The 19,529-nt window shown below is 43.6% G+C and overlaps 1 protein-coding gene across 5 annotated transcripts in view; it reads left to right on the plus strand.

The window, feature by feature from the left end:
* The window catches only part of NLGN1 (neuroligin 1), an 869,488-nt gene extending 866,359 nt beyond the window's left edge, over positions 1–3,129 (plus strand). For all 5 annotated transcript variants that reach the window (XM_089675527.1, XM_089675526.1, XM_089675529.1 and 2 more), the window contains one exon: positions 594–3,129. In XM_089675527.1, the coding sequence (XP_089531653.1) occupies positions 594–1,410 (817 nt within the window). In that variant the 3' untranslated portion in view covers positions 1,411–3,129. The remainder of the gene's footprint in view (positions 1–593) is intronic.
* Positions 3,130–19,529: the final 16,400 nt, after the last annotated feature.

The following is a 19,529-nucleotide window of genomic DNA, read 5'->3' on the forward strand; positions in this document are numbered from 1 at the left end:
ACGTATACAGTCCTTAGATGTTGTGGCTGCATTATCTTCCTTTTTTAGCCCTTTTTATCCTTTATTGTCACCTGGAGTTGATTTGTTGTTGTTTGCTATGGGAGACTGGCACATTAGTTTAGTACCTGGACTATCAGAAAATACTCATAGTAACTTATGCATCACAGTGGTTTAGTTAGACTCTTCAGCTGACATTATTGACAGGTTCTTAACTGTCGACATTTCTTGCTGAGGAAAATTCCTATCTGACACATATCAGTAGCTCTGTTCCCGTTTGCTGATCATGCTTATAGCTAGAATGCAAAGAACAGATTCAGTAGAAGGCTATTCCAAACGTTTTAAAGAATTTTAATATTTGCATGCTGCCTTAATATATCAAAATTCAACTTTGCTAGGAAATCTAAACAGACAGCTATAATACAACTGTTGAGGGTGTTACTTATTCCATTAGCTTTAGTTATGCTACTGGATTTTCAAGAAAGGTAAAGTTAGGTTTTAAACATGTTAAACATGTTAAACAGTGGATGTTGAACAGTTGCATGTAATTAAATATTTATCCCATATTGATATGATTCATTTTGTTTCTGTTTTAGAGATCCAAATCAGCCTGTACCACAAGACACAAAATTTATCCACACAAAGCCAAATCGCTTTGAAGAAGTTGCATGGACTAGATATTCACAAAAGGACCAATTATACCTCCATATTGGATTAAAACCCAGAGTTAAAGAGCATTATAGGGCTAATAAAGTTAATCTTTGGTTAGAGCTGGTTCCACATCTTCATGTTATTAATGACCTCACTACAACAAAAGGGCCATCTACAGACATCACTTCTACACAAACAAGGAAACCTCCTTTGCCTGTAACTTCAGCTATTCCAACAATAAATGAAGATACGTTTAAGCAACAGCCTAGTCCATTTTCATTGGAAAGAGACTATTCTACTGAATTGAGTGTCACTATTGCTGTTGGGGCATCTCTGCTGTTTCTCAACATCTTAGCTTTTGCAGCACTATATTACAAAAAGGACAAAAGGAGACATGATGTGCATAGGAGATGTAGTCCTCAACGCAATACTACAAATGACATAGCCCATGCACAAGAAGAGGAAATTATGTCTCTTCAAATGAAGCACACAGACTTGGACCATGAATGTGAATCCATCCATCCTCATGAGGTTGTCCTCAGAAATGCCTGCCCTCCGGACTACACTTTAGCAATGAGAAGGTCCCCAGATGATATTCCATTAATGACCCCCAATACTATAACAATGATCCCTAACACCATACCAGGGATTCAACCTATACATGCCTTTAATACTTTTACTACGGGACAAAATAACACACTTCCCCATCCTCATCCACATCCACATCCGCATCCACATTCACATTCTACAACCAGAGTATAGCCAGACTAGATGGAAAACAAACTTTATTTTTGATGTATTACAGTAGTTGACCTTACTGGGAATTTCTTGGATTTTCAAACTTGCAAGACTTATGCTATTTAAACGTTGAAAATTACAATGTGCATACTGCATATACATATCAAAAAAACTTTTTGGATTTTTGAAACAAAAATGTAAATATTCAAAGTGGACAAAAGCAACAATTGAAACAATTGTTGTCAATATTTTTTGTTTTTTAATTCATGTTCAACTTTTTTTTTTCGTTTCTTTTTTTTTTTAGGATTTATGTTACAAATTGGCTTTAGGCATGTGCTTCACAAAAAGAGAGGACAAAGACTTTAAATGTATTTATATGCACAAGGGACTCACTCATGGAATGTCTGATCTTTTTCACCTTTTTTATTTTACAACTGTTTTACTGTGTAGATCATATATAAGTGCACAAAGCACCGATGCTGTTAAGGCCTTAATTTGGCCCCATTCTATTAACTGCCAATTGAGCAAAGAGTTTTAAGTCCTGGCAGGTACAATATTATCACTTAAGTGCTGTCACTATCAAATGTGGGAATAAAGGAAATGATATTTTTAGCACGAAGTGCATGATAATTTGTATGCTTGGTGGCTGCGCTGCTGATTAAGCCACAATTAAAGTTGTTCTCATCACATTAAAGTTTTTATACCAGATTACTACATCGATTGGCAAACCTCAGGATGATTTTAGAGGGGAGGGATAAGTAATTGAAGCTCAGTAATTCAATGTATTGTCCTCGGCATTGAACTAGAACTGAAAGGTACATTGTAAGTTAAAGATGGAAGTGAAAAACTGGTGCAAAATCCCAAAGGATATGTGTATTTAAATTTTTATTATAGATTGTGCTAATTCTAAACAATTTCTAGAAAACAGGTCCAGTTTCATTTAGAATAGTTGACATATGATGTTGGTAAGTAACAATGTGTCCAAAGAAAAATTTGAGTTACAAGTATTTTCCCACTACTGAAATTTTTAAAATATTTTTTCTCATGATGCATGTCCACAAGTGTTCAAAAATGAATTTTATTCTACATCACTGTAAATTTATTTATATATTGATGTTACCTCACAGCAGTATTATCGGTAAAATGTATACATATGTAGATATGAAGAATACACTATAATGAAGGGTGCCAACAGGATTTATAAACCCAGTTCTGGGTCTGTAATTTTATACTAATACTATCCAGTCACAAAAGTATTAATTTCCCTATTGTTTATCAGGAAAATATTTATCACAGTCTTTTCAAGGTGTTTGTATATGTAACAGATGTACATTTATATGGAAAATGATAAAAGGTGGAGTTAAGAGCACATCACTAAGAAATACTTTTCTCTCTTACCTGTATATTTCTAATAGAAAACAGTTAATGCGCTTTTTCTTTTTTCCCTTATTATTTTCTTTTTTTTTTTTTTTACATTTTTCAAAATTATTAGTAATTTTGATAGTTTGTAAGATAATGCAAATACGTTTCTCTGACAAACTAACTGCAGTAACTTTCTTTTCAGTTACTCTTTTTCAAGAATAAAAGCTTATTACACACAGAAATTGTAATTACTTAATGAAAATGACTTTGTACTTCTTGACTAGCATACTGGTCATTGAGTGAAATAAAAATAATCTGGATAACCAATATTATTCCAATGCTGAAAAGATGACTTTGCTCATTAAAGAGCCAATTTGTTGACTATTGTTTTGTCATTTGTTTACCGTTTAGTACCAAATATACCTCAAGAAATGAATAATACCACATAATATGTAGTTGTTTTTCCTTATATTCCTAATATATTAACAATACAAACTATTTAATTTCTGTGTATCCACAATATTTGTAAATGAATATGGAAAGTAACTGGTGGGATCTAAAACAATATAAAATTAACATATAAAAGTCAATTGCTCTTTGTAAAACATGTGCTTATATTTGTAGAAGAAAAAAACTTTAGTTTGTATTTTTTGTTTTAATAAGAAAAAAAAATTACTTGGCAATGTGTGAGATGTCTGGTACAGTATTAGAGGTGGTTTGCTTAGCTAAGTAAATGCAAACTTAGCTTAAAAAATCCAGTGAAGCTGTGTTCACTTTGAATACCCTATCATGTGAAAGCAAATTAAAAACAAAAAAATGCTTGTATGAAGTGAACACAGCTTCACCCTATGCATTATGTCATCCAGTACTCCAGTACAGTAGCAGGGCTGATAAGTATCAAAGGTATCAACATCCATTATTTTCTTAGCCAAAGATTCAAAGAGTAACAACAGGACTTTCGGAGTACAACAGCGTAATTTCAATTGATTCAGCTATTCTGAGCATAACATATTCAGTGAAATATAGCACATATAGTGCAATGACTTAAACTATAATAACTATGGTCAAGTATTTCTTATGGCACTGGCATTTTGGAACTCCTGTACACATGATATTATATTGAGGTACAATGCATATATATATATATATATATATATATATATAATATCCAACAATGCAGCGCTCAGATAGAATGATCAATAAAATTCATCACATAAAAATAAGTGCATCAATGTATAACGTATTTATAAACACATGCAAAATGAGCTAATGCTCAGTCCAGTATGAAACCACATAAAAAAGAGTTATCTTAGAATCCTAAGAAGTGTAACATAAGGGTGCAAGCCTGCGTCTAATAGTGCAGTAAGTTTATTGAATCATCAAAAGAACCATAAATATGAACAAAGTGAACTCACATCTGGACCATAAGAATGCAGCTATGGTGTACAGGAATGCAAAACACAGATCCAAGATCAAAGGGCCCTTTGAAAACGTGCAAGTGCACGAAATGCATTAGGGGGGAGCCTAAGCCAGTGACACTAGATTGCCTGAGCCACAAGGGAGGCTGGAAGCCATCTTGGATCTGTGTTTTGCATTCCTGTACACCATAGCTGCATTCTTATGGTCCAGATGTGAGTTCACTTTGTTCATATTGATGGTTCTTTTGATGATTCAATAAACTTACTGCACTATATAGCACTTTCTTCTCTGGCTAATTCATTTTGAGCCACTAAGGTGGATCCCTTGTAAGTGCTTACCTTTGGGTGCGTAAAAGTGAATCTTCCCCGTGATCCGGAGAGTGTCAGTGGAGGAGAGGCTGTGTGCAGACCTGTTGCCAGAGGTGTTCCATACATTCCAGGATGATGATGACCAGGAGTGGTCTTGATTACTCAAAAGCGCTATAATTTGCGCTGTCTGGTTAGTGCAACTTACTCTGTTTCCCACATGCACCTGATGCATGGATCTGCACCTCTTTGAAGATTTATATGTCACTAATACACCATTTGGCATCTTTAGATGCAGACTTGCACCCTTATGTGACACTTCTTAGGATTCTAAGATAACTATTTTCTATACTGGACTGAGCATTAGCTCTTTTCGCATGCGTTTATAAATACGTTATACATTGATGCACTTATTTTTATGTGATGAATTTTATGGATCATTCTATCTGAGCGCTGCATTGTTGGATATTATTGTTTATGAGGGTTGGAGGTTTAACCTTTTTATGCCAGCTGCTATTTATACATTTATACGTTTCTAGCGCTCGTTTACCATTTCTATCGATATATATGTATACATATATATATATACGTATATATATATATATATATATATATATACACACACACACTGTTGTAGCATATTTCAATATCCGAGAAGCATTGAGAATAATGCTTGAGAATAACCTTTACTCCTCTGCAACAATCAACTTGAAAGAGCATATAATAACCAGCAAAACAAATGTTTATCTTAGCCAAGCAGAAGGTTATGGGGCTGGAAAGAGGGTAATCAAATATGGGCTTCATTAAGTGGAATCCATGTATATGCACTGACCTGTATATTTTTTTAATAGGTAAAACTGTTGTCTTTTAATGATGAGATGAAAAGCTGTTACCTTGAAAGATCTATTGTTAAAGTTTGAATCTTTATTCTGAAAGGCAGAATGTCAATGGAGTGAGAGGGCAAGCCAAGCACACAAAGTATTACTCAGGTAATGCAAACAATGTCCTATAGTCAATGTACGTCTGAAAAGACAGCTGTCATGTGATGCAGTTTGTCCATACAGAGCAGGACTAGGGGGAAGAAGATATGCTACATCCAGATCTCCCTCAACATAAGTGCACAGTTTTCATTTTACTGATCCCATTGTATTTTTCTTTCTATCACCTTACCTAAAAAAGTATTTTTTTATATATATATTTTGTAATTTCCTCCTCTACCTGTGCTTTGGTAGCAATGATAATATGTTTGGCCTCCTTTTCTCTATGTTTATACACTTCTATATCAACTACACTTTCTGTTTACATGAATCTCCAATAAGCTGTTTTTTTTCTCCTTTATTATCCTACTTAACTCTTTAGCGAATCATATTGTTTTTTCCCCACATTTATTTTTACTAATTTGCCTGATATATATTCTAGTTGCCTTCAGGATGGTAGACTTTAGCTGTGATTACTGATTTATAGTGTTTTACTGCAGTCTTTTAATTCTTGAAAACTTTTGAAGTTCATCTATTTCACCAAAATTTGTCTTTTTGAAATCCAAAACTTTAGTTTTAGGATTTTTTCAAATCAAGCCAAAGACATTGGTGATCAGAAGTACCCAAATGTTCTCCTACCTCATCATCAGACAATTTATTCCCATTTGTCAGTACTGGGTCTATAATATGATCTTCTTTCTTTGGGCTTTTAATAACATAACTTCATGACTGTTTTAGAGAAATCCCATTCAGTGCCTCTACTCCTTCTTGTAATTGCAGTTTGAGAATTCTAATTAATGTCAGGCATGTTGAAGTCACCCATAATTAAAACCTCCCTCTTTGTTGCTATTTGAGTTATTTTGTCAGTCGACAGGTTATCAGAATTGTCAGTCTGTCCTGGGGGTCTTTATACTACGCCAGTTCTAAGGGAAGATCTCTCTTTGGTTGGAATGCAGATGCAGAGGGTTTCAAGTATTTCATTTATATTTTAAATGAATGCTAAACTTATGCTATTTTTTACATATATAGCAACTATACCTCTACTCTTTCCTAGTCTGTCTTTCCTTTATAGTGCATATCCTGGTATAGTTATTTCCCAGACATTTGTATCTTTGAACTATGTCTCTGTAATTGCAACAAGGTCCAAGTTGTTCCTAGACATAAGCACTGCCAGCTCACAAAGCTTGTTGCCTAAACCATGAGCATTAGTGCATATTACCTGACAAACACTGATATCTACTGCTGTATTTATTAACACCAAAAACTGGATTAACTACCCCATCAGCTAACAGGTAAGACCTCTGACATGTAAGAGTGCAGCCTAGTTAGTGAAGATCCTGGCCCACATTCTCAAAATTATTTTGTAAAGAACACATATCATTGCACTCATGACTAACTTTCTTGACAATATTTAAAATGCACCTTTTATCGCTCCTGACAGTAGCACAAGGTAGACGCCTAACTTCTTTTGACAATTCACATGATTTCCTAAAGAAACACTTATCCACAACTCTTGCCCAATTTGCAATATCAGAAAATTTACTTTTGGCAAATCATTTTTTTTTTCTCAGGCAATTTCTTCCTATGTAAAGAAGGATTGCCATTCTAACAAACAGCTACCGTATTTTTCGCCGTATAAGACGCACCTTTTCTTCCCCAAAACTGGGGGGGAAATGTCAGTGCGTCTTATGGAGCGAATATGGAGCGGCTGGTCCGGTATTTCCACCGCGGCCGTGTCAGAATACCGGGCCGGCCTCTCAGCTCTGCAGCGGGACTTTACCTGTTCCTCTATCCAGCGGCGTGCTGTCTTCCTGGCTTCTGTAGTGTGGGCACTGGGCATGACAGCCGGGTGCCAAGTGCGCATGCGCAAGAAGCGGTGCTTTTTGTGAATGGTAAGGCGGTACCTGGGACACATGACAGATCCCAGAAGCCGCCGGACCAATCACAAAGCGCAAGTGCTTCTTGCTCATGCGCACTGGGCACCCGGCTGTCATGCTGAGCGCCATTACAGAAGCCGGGAAGACAGCGCACGGCTGGATCGAGGAACAGGTTAGATCAAACAAAAACTCTGCGGAAGTGAATTTGACAGGTACCCGCTCCCCACCTCCCCAAAGGTCAGCAGTCATCTGTACTGTCTGCAGTCTCTGGTCATCCCTGTGCTGTCCGCAGTCTCTGGTCATCCCTGTGCTGTCCGCAGTCTCTACATCCCTGTGCTGTCCGCAGTCTCTGGTAATCTCCTGTACTGTGTCTGCAGTCCATTAGTTCAGAATTTTTTTTTTCCTTTTTTCTGCCTCTAAAAACTAGGTGCGTCTTATGGTCAGGTGCGTCTTATACAGCGAAAAATACGGTATGTTTGCAGCCTTTTTATCTTTTTCTAGCTCATAAAGAACACAATGAGTGTTATACAGTGTCACACAAAAAGCTACATCTTTTATGGGCCATGGTACTCTCTCCTACAGACCCAACAGTTGTCCACACTGCTCTTCTGTGCAGTATATGAGGAAGAGGTGGCATTTTGCAAGGCATCTCAACAGAACATATTGTCTTGGACAGTCTCTAGATCTCAGACCGTAGTGCACAAACCAAGGAATTTATATAAGGTCACCATGTAGACTAGAAATATGCATACAGAAAAGGCAGCAATCAGGCTTCATAAAAGTACCACAAAAAAAAATGCCAAGCAAGTGCACTGAACTAATCCAGACATTTTCATTTTTTTTAATTTAAAACCAAACACAGGTACTAACCAAACATAGCTGGCTGTCTCCAAACTCCTGCTGTTTTAAAGCTACTGTTGTTCAAACTGTGCACTTCTGTCCGTAGCACGTATGTCCTGATGAACTCACAATGAGCAAACTCCACAGTAAACTCTACAGAGTTGCTACTCCTCTTATATACCACAGTAATTACCATAATAGCTCACCTCTCTTACAGATACTAATAAGAACACACCCAGTACTCCCAACACTTAATCAACAGTGCATAATACACAATTACTCCAGTACCTAGTAAACAATCACCAATAGCAACATGCACAATACAAAAGTTAAAACAAGCAACACATTTAAGAAAAGCAATCAGAAATACTTGAAACTTACAATATCCAGCTACTGCTGTTCAAACTATGCACTTCTGTCCTGATGCACTCTCAAAGAACTCTCCACCGACAGTTTAATTTTATATGTTGGCTCTATATTAGGCAAGGCATTCGATAAAATCCATTGAAACTTGCACCTCAGTGTTTCCATCATGGCTATTCCCATGTGAATGGCCTGAGTTGTTACATGCGCTTAGAGACAATTGAGCAGCGCTGGACAGTCTGTACAGATGAAGTTGATTGTACCTATGGATCCTACCTGAGATTTTCACATATTCTTGTTTGTTTATGGCCCAGCTGTGTAAATGAAGTCTAAAGGCTTCTGTACGACAATATAAACAAGTACCAAACTCTGTTACTACCGTATATGATACACAAGACTCATAAAGTCAACAAATAAATTTCTCTTTACCTTCTCAGACTGAACCAAATTATAATTCATTTAATATTTTTAATATTATTATAATACAGGAATTTATATAACATCAACAGTTAGCACAGTCTTTGCAATATAAAGATAGTACTGTTACAATACACATTAAGACAAGAGGGTTAGGAGGGCCCTGCTAGTGAGAATGTACAATATAAAAGGGTGGGGAAAGTGATATGAAAAGATAATAACTGTGTGTAGATGAGTCGGAAAAATTAGGAATTCAGCTGTTAGGTTGAGTCGGGATAGACTTCCCTAAAGAAACGAGTGTTCAGGGATCAACTAAAGGTGAACAAGTGAAAAAGGTTTCAATTGCAGCACACAGTGTAAAGTCATATGTTATGAGGCTAAAAGAAATCTCAGCAGTCTCTGATCAAGCCACGCCCACTGAGGCATTTCATCCCACCCCAAGTACTTCATCATGGACATCGCCTAGGTGGACAGAGCAGAAGATAACCAGACAGACTGAGGTAGGGGGTTCCAGAATATGAAATGGGCTGTGGAGAAGTCCTGGAAGTAAGCATGGTAGGATGTGACAAGGGATACAAGATTGGTGATGTAGCTCATTTGTGGCTCATATGCTCTCTTCCCAGGCACCTTACAGTGGGAGGGTGCTTAAGTAACAGGCAGTGTTGGCAATCCAGAAAGCAGTGGGCAGGGCTAGGTGGGGCTTGGTGCTAACTGACAATTGACAACTGGCTTGTGAATCAGCAGTGACAATGCTGATAACCACGCTTTCTCTGATATTTTTTATCACATTGTAGTGCAAGTAGACACATCCTACTGCTCTGGTGTGCAGTAATGACAACACTGGGCTGATGGAACCAAAGTTTGGTATTTGATGGATTGATTTTTTGGGTAGGGCTGGGGTTTGATATCCAATAGATGTGCAATGGTAGTAGACCTGTTATGGTCTTGGGCTGTTTTCTCTCTGATATGACAGTGAGGACATTTCAGCAGTAGACACTTGATTGGTTATAAAGAAGCACTCAGTACCAAAAGCTCATCTCACTCAAAGGATTATTTGAGAAGTTTATTGAAGGTTTAGCCAATATGTTTCTGGATCTAATTGGAACAGCAAAGAGGCTTAAAGTAGTTGTAAACATCAGACATGAAAAATTAACAAAGCACATCCTACTATAGTTTGCACTAACCCAAATCCAAAGCACTGAGTCTGGTTCCTGTTTGATCTCTCTTCTCTCTGCTATCTACATGAATCACTCCTAATGGATTAACTTGACCTCAGCCTCCCAAGAGATGCCTGCCCTTCTCCAGCACTCAGCAGATGACTAATTCCCTTAGCCCTGTGAAAGGGGGAGGGGTCACTGTCCTCCCATCAGCTTTCCGATTTCACAGAGCTGTGTGCTCTACCTTTGCAGTGTGTGATGTCAAATCTCTGCCCTCTACTTTCTGCTGCTGAAAGATGTTGTATAAAATGAGTGTTTTCAAAGACTGTAGAGGAGAAAAGGCTGCAGATGAACAGATCCAAATTATGTAGGATGATTTGTTTAATCTCTTTATATCATCTAAGGCTAGTCATTTCATTAGATATATGTAAAGGTTTACAACCACTTTAAATTGGCCTTGTATAAAGCCTTCTGAAGAAACTGCTGTTTGTTTTATCATGTCTGAGACATGGTGAAACAAACAGTGGTTTCTTCTTAAAGCTTTATAAACTCCCAGTTAAGGCCTATTAATTGTTCCAAATAAATTCAGAAATCTAGCCCTGATGAAGGGGGAGGTCATTCCCTGAAATGCATTGGCTAATTCTATTACCTTTTTCCTTCAACATTTTATATAGGATTCTTTAATGAGACAGTATTTACAGAGCACACATAGCTTTCTAATTACAAAGTCAAACTAAAGATTCGTACTCTGATTGTCCCTGTATAAATTAAACATCATGTGAAGAAAGGCAAAGCATATTGAGTGGAAGGGATCTGTCCTCTTATTTATTGAGCTCTTTGTGTATTCTGAGCAAATAATATACTTTGACAGCAAATTGGTAAAATTATTAACACTAGGTGGCAGAGAACTAATGTGACTGTATCACTTGCTGACGGCAGTTTTTACATATGAAATATTCATAGGCAATATTTCATTTTTACCTGGCTAAAAGAGATGTGAATGTTTAATTTATGGTACAATATATATAAAAAAAGAAAATGTACAAAGCACTATAAATTCACATTAAAAAGGGAAATGCGTCTCTCATCATATCAGTGAGCAGATAGGCCTGTCATTCCACACCTAGGTGTCTCCATGGTGTTTTAAAGGGACCCTGTCTCCAGATATCATTCTTACTCTCAGCATATGTTTCAGTAATGCAACTTTGGTACTCATATTTTCCCCCTCTGTTGTCCTATTTACTGTTCTTTTGGGGGCCAAATCGACATGGCCAGGTGTGAAATTCTGCTCCTTGTTGCTGAATGTCTGCTGTCCCCCCTCCAGTGACAATACATCACTAGAATCTCAATGCAGCTGCTAACTCATCATCAAGGCATGAATTTAAAGGTATCTGGTATACATTACCTGTATACCAGATTTTAGAAAAATGATTGACTGACAGGGTTTCTTTGCAGCAGTATCAGACAGCATTGTACTAGTAAATATTTAAAATATGCCCCACATAAGGTGTCATGTTTAATGTCAATAAAGTGATAGAAAACATGTTTGTTGGTATTTCCTTATAATGGATAAACATGCAGTATAAATAACTCAAGCATTCATCCTATATAAATCTGCTTTCTTAACATACAATTCCTCCCTCCATGTTGCCAAACAAGCCTACTTTGTCACTCCTATTAATACCTTGTCATCCTTTATATTGTAAAACGTTGAGCAAACTGTTGCGCTATATACTGTAAATCTTGTATTATAATAATAATAATAAGTCTGTTCATAGGGTTCATAGGATACTAAAAAAACTGTAACCCTAATGATAGTTTTCATGCAGTGAGAAACAGAAGTAATTGAACACCCTGCGATTTTGCAAGTTCTCCCACTTAGAAATCATGGAGGGGTCTGAAATTCCATAATAGGTGCATTCCCACTCTGAGAGACAGAATTTTAAAAAAAAATCAGGAAATCACATGGTATGATTTTTAAAGAATTTATTTGTCTTGCACTGCTGAACATAAGTATTTGAACACCTAAGAAACAGCAAGAATTCTGGCTCTCAAAGACCTGTTACTGTGCCTTTAAAAAGTCCACCTCTACTCCACTCATTAATCTAACTTAGTAGCACCTGTCTGAGCTCTTTAAAGACACCTGTCCACCCCACAGTCAGACGCCAACTATTACCATGGGCAAGACCAAAGAGCTGTCAAAGGACACCAGAGACAAAATTGTGGAGCTCCACAAGGCTGGAAAGGGCTACGGGGCAATTGCCAAGCAGCTTGGTGAAAATAGATCAACTGTTGGAGCAATTGTTAGAAAATGGAAGAGGCTCAAGACGACTGTCACTCTCCCTCGGACTGGGGCTCCATGCAAGATCTCACCTCGTGGGGTATCACTGATGATAAGAAAGGTGAGGAATCAGCCCAGAACTAGGGAGGAGCTGGTCAATGACATGAAGAAAGCTGGGACCACAGTTTCAAAGGTCACTGTCGGTAGAACACTACGCTGTCATGGTTTCAAATCATGCATTGCACAGAAGGTTCCCCTGCTCAAGTCATCACATGTCCAGGCCCGTCTGAAGTTAGCCAATGACCATCTGGATGATCCAGAGGAGGCATGGGAGAAAGTCATGTGGTCAGATCAGACCAAAGTAGAACTTTTTGTTCTAAACTTCACTCGTCGTGTTTGGAGGAAAAAGAAGGATGAGTTGAATCCCAATACTGTGAAGCATGGGGGTGGTAACATCATGCTTTGGGGGTGCTTTTCTGCGAAGGGGACAGGACGACTGCACTGTATTAAGGAGAGGATGAATGGGACCATTTATTGTGAGATTTTGAACAACAACCTCCTTCCCTCAGTCAGAGCATTGAAGATGGGTCGTGGCTGGGTCTTCCAACATGACAACGACCCGAAGCACACAGCCAGGATAACCAAGGAGTGGCTCCGTAAGAAGCATATCAAGGTTCTGGAGTGGCCTAGCCAGTCTCCAGACCTAAATCCAATAGAACATCTTTGGAGGGAGCGGAAACTCCGTGTTGCATAGCGACAGCCCCGAAACCTGACAGATCTAGAGGAGATCTGTGTGGAGGAGTGGGCCAAAATCCCTGTTGCAGTTTGTGCAAACCTGGTCAAGAACTATAGGAAACGTTTGACCTCTGTAATTGCAAATGAAGGCTTCTGTACCAAATATTAACACTGATTTTCTCAGGTGTTCAAATACTTATGTTCAGCAGTGCAAGACAAATTCTTTAAAAATCATACAATGTGATTTCCTGAATTTTTTTTTTAAATTCTGTCTCTCAGAGTGGGAATGTACCTACAAAGTGAATTTCAGACCCCTCCATGATTTCTAAGTGGGAGAACTTGCAAAATCGCAGGGTATTCAAATACGTCTGTTCCTCACTGTATAATCCAACCACCTACAAATACCAGATCTCCTCCCCCATCAGCCCTAGAATTGTAGAATGTCCTGTGCATTAAACTAATGTGATTCAGATATGTGTGGCTTGTATTAATAGCAAGAGGCCAGCACACTCATGGACCTAGAAAACTATAAATGCTTGGTTAATTTTAAAAAATAGTTTTTAATGTATATATATTTAAATATTTTCAAACTTTTACTCTTACTATTCATATAACATTTTTATTGTTGCGAATAAACATTTAATACAGGAGGCACCCAGGACTCTGGTGTCCTATGGCATTATGGGTTTTCTAAAAATACAGCATAGCACAAGTGTTTTATTTTTACCAGACTGTATCGCTGTAGTTGGAAAAATATGTAGATGTTCAAGACAGATGGGAAGGGGGAAATGATAACTGCACTGACTTCATAATTCAACTTTCTATCTTGGTCTGAGGTTGAGCTATTGAGTTCTGTCAACATAAGCTATAGATTCTGTAGGAGATGTATATTATATAGGGCACACTTGTTGGAGCCCAACCTCTGTAGCTGTAGGATAAAGGTGCCAGATGGATATCAGGGATGGAGGGATGGATGGATGGATGGGAGCAGTAACACTGAGGCAGCTCTTCTTAGAGTGGAATCAAGGTTCTAATGCAGTAACAAGAAAAAGAGAGGAAGGTACCTCTAAGCACAGTATTGACAATTTATTTAATAAACAATGGTCAAATTGCAGCTACAAGATAAATAGTTAAAAAGAGTCATCCTGTGGTAGATCCAGGTGGGACATCCAACCGTCCAGCAGCAAACTCTTTCTATAGGATCAGGAAGTAGAGTCCTTCAGATTCTCTGGATCTGAAGAAGGAGCATGTTGAGCATGCTCCGAAATGCATTACTGCCCCCTTCAGCTCCTATATCTGACTCTGCTCTCCTAGCTTTTGATGCACAGGCACATCCTGGACTCTACTTCCTGATCCTATAGATAGAGTTTCCTGCTGGACGGCTGGATGTCCCACCTGGATCTAATTACCATATGATTATTCTTTTTAACTATTTATCTTGTAAGTGCAATTTATCCATTGTTTACTAAATAAATTGTCAATACTGCGCTTAGAGACGCCTTCCTCTATTTCTCTAGATTCTGTAGGAGCTCTACAGTAGCAAATTTCCATATGCAGTATTTTATATTCACTTGTCTAAAGACTGAGACATATGTTAAAAATTAGTAAGTTTAGTCCTGAGCATAATAAAGAAAATATATACTATGCAGTAAAGTAAACCACATGTAATTCCTAATAACTATTATGTATTCCCCTTTATTCTGTTTGTCAGGGCTCCGGGGTGTGACCAGAGGTATGTGACTGACGCAGGGAAACGCAGACTTCAGATATGTTATAAATATAATTTATTAACACTAACAATACAAACATAAACGCAGTGCAATACTAAAACATAACACAGTGCAAACAAACCAAACCAACCACCCACAGATGACAGTACATACAATACAAGCGTCGTCAGGCAGGCCGGGTCAATATCAATCGGGCAGGTAGGTACAGGGGGAGCAAGCGGAGAATGGTCGGGGTCACAAGCCAGGTTCAGCAGGTAGCGGGCAGCGTGGTACAGAGGGTCAGGCAGAGGAGAATGGTCAGACAAGCCAGGGATCAGGAGCAGGAGAATGGTCAGACAAAGCCAGGGATCAGAGCAGGGTCAGCAACGAATCAGACAGGAACAGGGAGCAGGAACAGGATACAGGGCCCAGGAGAAACACACACCAAGGCAGAGTCTGCAGGTCTGGCCATCCCTTAAATACACCAGTATAATCAGTTCCAGGTGTTTGACTGGCTGCAAGGTTGAGTCTCTGATTGCTGGGAGCACCCGCTGGCCAGCCCTGGTACTGCAGCTCATAAGGCAGGTGAGTCCCACCATTGCTGGCCAGTCCATTCCTGACAGTACCCTTCCCTCAAGGAGCGGCCTCAGGATGCTCCAAACAGTCCTAGCTGGGCAAAATGTTCTACCGCCCGGGTCTGGTAACTGGCGGGATATCAAAGACTGGCACACCGGGCAGGACTCCGGGCAGCGGCACACCGGGCAGGGGCACACCGGGCAGAGGCACACCGGGCAGAGGCACATCGGGCTGGACTCCGGGCAGAGGCACATCGGGCTGGACTCCGGGCAGAGGCACATCGGGCTGGACTCCGGGCAGAGGCACATCGGGCTGGACTCCGGGCATAGGCACATCGGATTACCAGGCGAAGCAGCAGGCACATCGGATTACCAGGCGAAGCAGCAGGCACCGGGCCACCAGGCGGAGCAGCAGGCACCGGGCCACCAGGCGGAGCAGCAGGCACCGGGCCACCAGGCGGGGCGACAGGCACCGGGCCCCCAGGCGGGGCGACAGGCATCGGGCCCCCAGGCGGAGTGGCGGGCGCCGGGCCCCCAGGAGGGGCGACAGGCATTGGGCCCCCAGGAGGGGCGACAGGCATCGGCCCCCAGGTGGGGCGACAGGCATCGGGCCCCCAGGTGGAGCGGCGGGCGCCGGACCCCCAGGCGGGGTGACAGGCATCGGGCCCCCAGGCGGAGCGGCGGGTGCCGGGCCCCCAGGACGGGCGACAGGCATCGGGCCCCCAGGAGGGGCGACAGGCATCGGGCCCCCAGGCGGAGCGGCGGGCGCCGGACCCCCAGGCAGAGCAACAGGCATCGGGCCCCCAGGCGGAGCGGCGGGCGCCGGGCCCCCAGGAGGGGCGACAGGCATCGGGCCTCCAGGAGGGGCGACAGGCATCGGGCCCCCAGGAGGGGCGGCGGGAGCCGGACCCCCAGGCGGAGCGACAGGCATCGGGCCCCCAGGCAGAGCGGCGGGCGCCGGGCCCCCAGGAGGGGCGACAGGCATCGGGCCCCCAGGAGGGGCGACAGGCATCGGGCCCCCAGGTGGGGCAACAGGCATCGGGCCCCCAGGAGGGGCGACAGGCATCGGGCCCCCAGGTGGGGCGACAGGCATCGGGCCCCCAGGAGGGGCGACAGGCATCGGGCCCCCAGGCGGGGCGACAGGCATCAGGCCCCCAGGCGGGGCGACAGGCATCGGCCCCCAGGCGGAGCGGCGGGTGCCGGACCCCCAGGCGGAGCGACAGGTCTCGGGCCCCCAGGCGGAGCGGCGGGCGCCGGACCCCCAGGCGGAGCGGCGGGCGCCGGACCCCCAGGCGGAGCGACAGGTCTCAGGCCCCCAGGCGGAGCGACAGGTCTCAGGCCCCCAGGCGGAGCGGCGGGCGCCGGACCCCCAGGCGGAGCGGCGGGCGCCGGACCCCCAGGCGGAGCGGCGGGCGCTGGACCCCCAGGCGGAGCGACAGGTCTCAGGCCCCCAGGCGGAGCGACAGGTCTCAGGCCCCCAGGCGGAGCGGCGGGCGCCGGACCCCCAGGCGGAGCGGCGGGCGCCGGACCCCCAGGCGGAGCGGCGGGCGCTGGACCCCCAGGCGGAGCGACAGGTCTCGGGCCCCCAGGCGGAGCGGCGGGCACCGAGTCACCAGGCACAACAGTGGGCTCCGAGTCAACTGGCATGACCGCTGGCACTGGGTCAGACATTGGATCGTCTGGCTGGACAGCGGGCATCGGGTCACCAGGCATCAGGTCATTTGGCTCGCCAGCGGGCACCGTGTCATCTGGCAAGGTAGTGGGCTCCGAGTCAACTGGTATGACCGCGGGCACTGGGTCAGACATTGGATCGTCTGGCTGGACAGCGGGCATCGGGTCACCAGGCATCAGGTCATTTGGCTCAACAGCGGGCACCGCGTCATCCGGCAAGACAGTGGGCACCAAGTCACCAGGCACAACAGTGGGCTCTGAGTCAATTGGCACGACAGCGGGCACCGGGTCATCAGGTACCGGATTGTCTGGCTCGACAGAGGGCATCGGGTCATCAGGTATGACAGCGGGCACTGGGTCACCAGGCATCAGGTCATCTGGCTTGCCAGCGGGCACCGCGTCATTTGGCAAGGCAGTGGGCACCGGGTCACCAGGCATTGGATCGTCTGGCTCGACAGCGGGCATCGGGTCACCAGGTATGACAGCGGGCACTGGGTCACCAGGCATCAGGTCATTTGGCTCGCCAGCGGGCACCGCGTCATCTGGCAAGGCAGTGGGCTCCGAGTCAACTGGTATGACCGCGGGCACTGGGTCAGACATTGGATCGTCTGGCTGGACAGCGGGCATCGGGTCACCAGGCATCAGGTCATTTGGCTCGACAGCGGGCACCGCGTCATCTGGCAAGACAGTGGGCACCAAGTCACCAGGCACGACAGTGGGCTCTGAGTCAATTGGCACGACAGCGGGCACCGGGTCATCAGGTACCGGATTTCTGGCTCGACAGCGGGCATCGGGTCACCAGGTATGACAGCGGGCACTGGGTCACCAGGCATCAGGTCATTTGGCTTGCCAGCGGGCACCGCGTCATCTGGCAAGGCAGTGGGCACCGGGTCACCAGGCATTGGATCGTCTGGCTCGACAGTGGGCATCGGGTCACCAGGTATGACAGCGGGCACTGGGTCACCAGGCATCAGGTCATTTGGCTCGCCAGCGGGCACCGCGTCATCTGGCAAGGCAGTGGGCACCGAGTCACCAGGTTTGACAGCGGGCTCTGAGTCAATTGGCACGACAGTGGGCACCGGATCAGGTACCGGATCATCTGGATCCACAGTGGGCATCGAGTCAACTGGCCTAATAGGATCATCAGGCTGGATCAGTTCATCATGCTGGGTAGAGGCATCAGGCTGAGTGGAGGCATCAGGCTGAGTAGAGGCATCAGGCTGAGTAGAGGCATCAGGCTGAGTAGAGGCATCAGGATGAAGAGAGGCATCAGGCTGAGTAGAGGCATCAGGCTGAGTACAGGCATCAGGCTGAAGAGAGGCATCAGGCTGAACCACAGAAGGCAGGTTCTCAGACGGCAGGCTCACCGGTTTGGATACTGGCAGGATGGTATTGGTTGGAAAGAATTTTCGCTTTTTTCTGGTTTTAACTACTGGAGCACTGCAAGTAAACGCAGGTCTGCAAACGAATGGAGCAGCTGGAGACAGAGAAGAGCTGGAGGATGGGACAGAGGAGGGAGCAGTTGCTACAGAGGGCTTTTTTACAGGGTTAAAGGCAGGACAGGTGCAGCGAGTGGGAACAGGGTACTGACATGCAGTAGATAGCAGGGCAGGAGGAGCTGTTGGGAATGCAGGAATAGAGCTTTGAGGAAATATATTAGAAGCAGGACTGGGTTTTGTAGGCTGACTGAGGCTGGGTGCAACAAATCTGTCCATGTCTGCAGTATGGGTTGAACAAAGCTGAGCTTACACAAAGCCTGTCTGACCAAAGACTGCACTGCGTTTATACAATCTCTTAGTACCTGTGGTGAGTAATCCACATCATCCTCTAATAACCATACCAGGGACTCTACCTGGTCGGCACTAAATGGCGGCAAAAATTCATCCCTGCATTCGGGGGTACCAGATGAAACCAACTCCGCACAAACCTGAATCAATGGCTGCACCTCAGAGAATTCTGTGCCCTGATCTACTAGAACATGAGCGAGCCGTATACATTCTAGCAGTTCATCCCGGGGATACTCCTTCAGAGTTTGATAAGCATATTCTCTGTCATCAAACACTAGCAGATATAAATACACAACCTCATCAAGATCCATCCTTCCCATCAACAAACCAAGATGGCTTCCCTGTGCAGCCACTTCTGGTCAGGATTGGCCTTGGTGTAATGTCAGGGCTCCCGGGTATGACCAGAGGTCTGTGACTGACGCAGGGAAACGCAGACTTCAGATATGTTATAAATATAATTTATTAACACTAACAATACAAACATAAACGCAGTGCAATACTAAAACATAACACAGTGCAAACAAACCAAACCAACCACCCACAGATAACAGTACATACAATGCAAGCATCGTCAGGCAGGCCGGGTCAATATCAATCGGGCAGGTAGGTACAAGGGGAGCAAGCGGAGAATGGTCGGGGTCACAAGCCAGGTTCAGCAGGTAGCGGGC

This window comes from Staurois parvus, unplaced genomic scaffold (assembly GCF_062004578.1).
Source record: "Staurois parvus isolate SC_StPar_1 unplaced genomic scaffold, SC_StPar_1.0 ptg000155l, whole genome shotgun sequence".
Taxonomy (NCBI): domain Eukaryota; kingdom Metazoa; phylum Chordata; class Amphibia; order Anura; family Ranidae; genus Staurois; species Staurois parvus.